Here is a 4,081-nt window from a genome sequence, read left to right as displayed (position 1 = left end):
TTTGAGACAAGGTCTCGCTCTGTCACCCAGGCTTTAGTGCAGTGCTACGATCTTGGCTCACTGCAGCCTTGACCTCCTGGGACCAAGCAATCCTCCCAACTCAGCTTCCTGAGTAGCTGGGACTACAGGCACATGCCATCACACCCAGGTCATTTTTTTACTTTTTATATTTTCTAGAGACGAGGTTTTACCACGTTGCCCAGGCTGGTCTCAAGCTCCTGGGCTCATGCAATCCACCCGATTTGGCCTCCCAAAGTGCTGGGATTACAGGCGCAAGCCACTTTGCTTGGCCCAGTCCATATTCAGATTTCCCCCAATTGTCTCAGAAATGTCTGCTTACAGTTGGTTTGTTTAAATCTAGACTCCAAGTGCACACATTGCACGTAGTTATGTGTCTTAAATCCATTTTAATCTAAAAGTCTCCCCTCTCTTTTTTTTATTCATGCTATTGATTTTTTTTTTGGGGGGGGAGAGATAGGTTCTCCCCATGTTGCCCAGGCTGCTCTTGGACTCCTGGGCTCAAGTGATCCTCCCACCTCAGCCTCCCAAAGTGCTGGGATTACACATGTGAGCCATCGTGCCCAACCCCTTGAGTTGTTGAAGAAACCAAGACAGTTGGACTGTTGAATGCCCTACATTTTCATTTGTCTGTTTGCTTCTTCGTGTTACTTAACTTGCTCCTCTTGTTACAGGAAAAAGTATAACTTAACTATAAACCATAAATTGTCTCTAGAGTCTTAGAGTCTAGTACAATGTTTTCTAAATAGGAATGCTCATAGATGGTGCTGTATAGTTCCCATTGCATCACATCAGGGAATACGTACTGTGCAACACTTAGACATGTTCAGATTCATCGGTGACTTCAGGGAGAGGCAGCCTGAAGCTTCCACTATAAATTTCTCCACCAACCTTTTACTTTATGGTTTCATTGTCTGAAAAAAATGTGTTATTAGGACTGCAAAATTATGACAGTCAATCTCATAATTTCTTCTAATTTATTAACTGGATCATTCTGTATAGAACTTACCCTCATCAACCATGGCTATTTGGCTAATCTGAAATACAATTTATATAGGAAGGACATGATAAATGCTTAACTCTTTTCTTTTAATTGGCAATTTTTAATGTAAAGAGACGATGCCTGTGATGGATACTGTGATGTGTCAGCCCACCTCTCATTTCAATAAAAGACTTGTTGGCTGAGCTGCTGGGAGAAATGTTGACAGACTGCCTTCAGCTGTTAGCCCTTCAGGGATTGCTTCAGGTAATCTCTGCCTTACCCAAGGTCACAAACTTTTCTGGGGCAGCCTACAGTAACTGACCAAAGAGGGAGTATAAAGACCTGACTGTCTCAACCCAATTTGGGACAATTGGGAAGGGTCATTCTAACTCCAAATCTCTCTGTGGGGTTGGCTCTCTGCTATTGAGCCTGCATTGTAGCTCAGCGTTCCCCTCTGCCCACACCTACTTCATTGTACAGATCCTAATCTAAGAATACCTCTTAATAAGCACCCTGCACACAAAGCTCTTTCTTGGAATCTGCCTCCTGGGGAACTCAAACTGTAACACTTGAAATTGGGAGTGATCCAAGAAAGTCAGGACTATGATGATATTTGGTAAAAGGCGAAAGGTTTATACAATCCGAAGAGAAACCAGAGCATTTGGATGATATTTGGGAGCTAAATCACTTACTGCCCAGTTGGCAATGAGGACCATACCACAGAGTGGATGGAGCACAGATAGCCCCCTGCCACAAGGCAGCAGTCCTATTATTGTTAAAACTTCCACCAGGTGTGAATTGGGATGGTAAAAGGGAACGTATAATCTTCTGTGATGTTTCGGGGGTTTGAGAAATATGGAGGAAGTAGTAGCTATAAGATCAATGGAAGGCCAAGGTAGGAGGATCACTTGAGCCCAGGAGTTCAAGGCTGCAGTGAGTTATGATCATGCCACTGTACTCCAGCCTGGGCAACAGAGCGAGCCCCTGACTCTGAAACAAAACAAAACAACAACAAAAAGAACCAGTGGAATTTAGTGGTTACTGAGGTCTAAAAAGGAGTAAACTCCCAATGGAGAAATACAGACACATTTGCTATGTCAAAATCGGGATGCTGCCTGGGAAAGAATGAGACCCTGACACATGGTTTGGGGCTATCTAGATTGATGCTACCAAAATCGTGAATCCTTAGATTTCCCTGAACCAGCTGAGCCCATAGAACTGGTGCGATTTCCCTATTGGTAGTACCCATGCCCGCCCCATCCTCTTGCTTGCAGACATGCAAAGCTTCTCCCCAACAAGACAACATGTGCTTTCCCCTCCCCTCCTTGCCATTAGGCCTATAACAAGGACTAAGGCACAGCATGGACATGTAAGGCCTGATCAGGGAGAAGAGCGATTATACGTCAAGAAGCTGCAAGATACCCAGCATGGATTGGCAGGAACTGGAAGGGTTCACAAGGAATTGAATTCTGAGACTGCTTGATCAAGAGAGCTAGACTATAAGATGGGATAACAGGCAGTTTATCAATTTTAGAGCACTACTCTGGAATATAGGATTTAACACTCTGGCAAGGACCACATGAGGTAGAACAGTCTCACAATTAGATGACTCCTTGAAGTACAGAAAAAGTGATGACCCATGCTAAGTGAGTTTGAAATGCCAGCATTGCTTGACTATAGTAGAAGAAAGGATTAAAAGATTCAGAAGTGAGCCTACTGTAGTGGATAGATCAAACAAGCCTGGAAAACTCAAACAGAAAAACCCAGGATACATCATTTATCAAGGCGATAAGGAACGTGCTAGCAAGAGGGGCACCAGCACCACTGAGAAATTCACTGGCGGCTCTCTGTAGGTTAGGCTTGACGGTGGAGAGACCCTTACAACTACGCTCATCATAGCAGGGCTCTGAAATGATAGAGACCCTATGGCTGAGTTCACTATCTAAAGTCAGGTAGGGGCGTGATCATAATGAGTGGCAAGATTGAAGGAGCAGCCAGAAGAGACTGAAGTACAGTTACGGAAATGGTAAATAGAACATGGCCTCCCTAGCGGAAAAACAGATAGGCAGGGATAATAGGTGCCTATTCTGGAGAAGTTTAAACCAGAACGCTTATGTCTGGATCAAGCATTCATAGTCTTCCTTGCAGAGTGGCCCACTGCCATTGCTTCCTGCCTAAGCACAGCACATGTTGAAAGCTTTGCTCAGCCCTCACTCTTGTTTGACTCAAGACTCTTCACCTCTAGAAATGCCCATTTACTGCCTTCGAAAAGATGTGCTTGCATGGCCTGTCTTGTTTGCTGTTGGGCATGGTGTATCGGCATGTTTACTATTATACTTGTGCGATTTGGTGTTTAAACAAAAGGTTTGTACCCTCCTGACTGGCAAGTGAGGTCAGAGTCCCCCTCTCGGCTCCTCTCCAGCTCCCCACAACAGAGGCAATTCTGAGGGGCCAAGGCAGCTGCTGAAAGTCCAGGGTTTGGCCTTCCCAAGGCCCTGCTGCCACTGCCCAGCAATAAACAGAAGCAGCAAACAAATCCATACAAATCCCATCGCTGTGGCTCCATGGGGCCCTAAAAAGGCCATAATGCAAATTTCGTCATGCTTCACTACCAAACAGGGCTTTAGCAGCAGCTGGCACATCTGTGAGGGAGGATCCCAATGAACAGAACCTGGCAGTTGGTTCAGCATGGGGGCCCGTGGTGAAAGCCTGAGTTTTCTGCAAAATGAGGAGTAGGGAAATGCTTCAGCAGGGTGTGGCGGAGCCCTCTGAGAATCCCTAGCATGCTTCTGCCTTGGGACAGAGCTTTGGACCTCTAGGCCAGCCTCCACTCCCCCGATCCAGGGCCTTCGGTCTGAAGCGCTGAGCTGTCTGTATTACTGTTTTTATTTCAAGCTGTCCCTTCTCCTAGACCAGGCCGAGTTCCCTTAGCTATACTCCCATCACTTATGGAGGAGCCCTGGAGTAGCTGCAGAGGCACTTGGAATTTCCTCCTGGTCGGTTAACCCTGTAACAAGTAGCTCCAATTGTTTGACACATGCATGTAATCATTACTATGCAGACTGTTCCAGCGTGTGTGTG

The 4,081-nt window shown here is 45.8% G+C and overlaps 1 protein-coding gene across 1 annotated transcript in view; it reads right to left on the bottom strand.

Annotated features, from left to right (window-relative positions):
* TBC1D8B (TBC1 domain family member 8B) overlaps positions 1 to 4,081 on the bottom strand; it is a 53,990-nt gene that overhangs the window by 18,818 nt on the left and 31,091 nt on the right. The window contains exon 8 of the mRNA XM_058441336.1: positions 3,613 to 3,718. Within this exon, the coding sequence (XP_058297319.1) occupies positions 3,613 to 3,718 (106 nt within the window). The remainder of the gene's footprint in view (positions 1 to 3,612; positions 3,719 to 4,081) is intronic.

This window comes from Hylobates moloch, unplaced genomic scaffold (assembly GCF_009828535.3).
Source record: "Hylobates moloch isolate HMO894 unplaced genomic scaffold, HMol_V3 SCAFFOLD_7, whole genome shotgun sequence".
Lineage (NCBI taxonomy): Eukaryota > Metazoa > Chordata > Mammalia > Primates > Hylobatidae > Hylobates > Hylobates moloch.
Note: the sequence above shows the minus strand (reverse complement) of the source record. Positions and strands in the feature narration are given on the sequence as shown.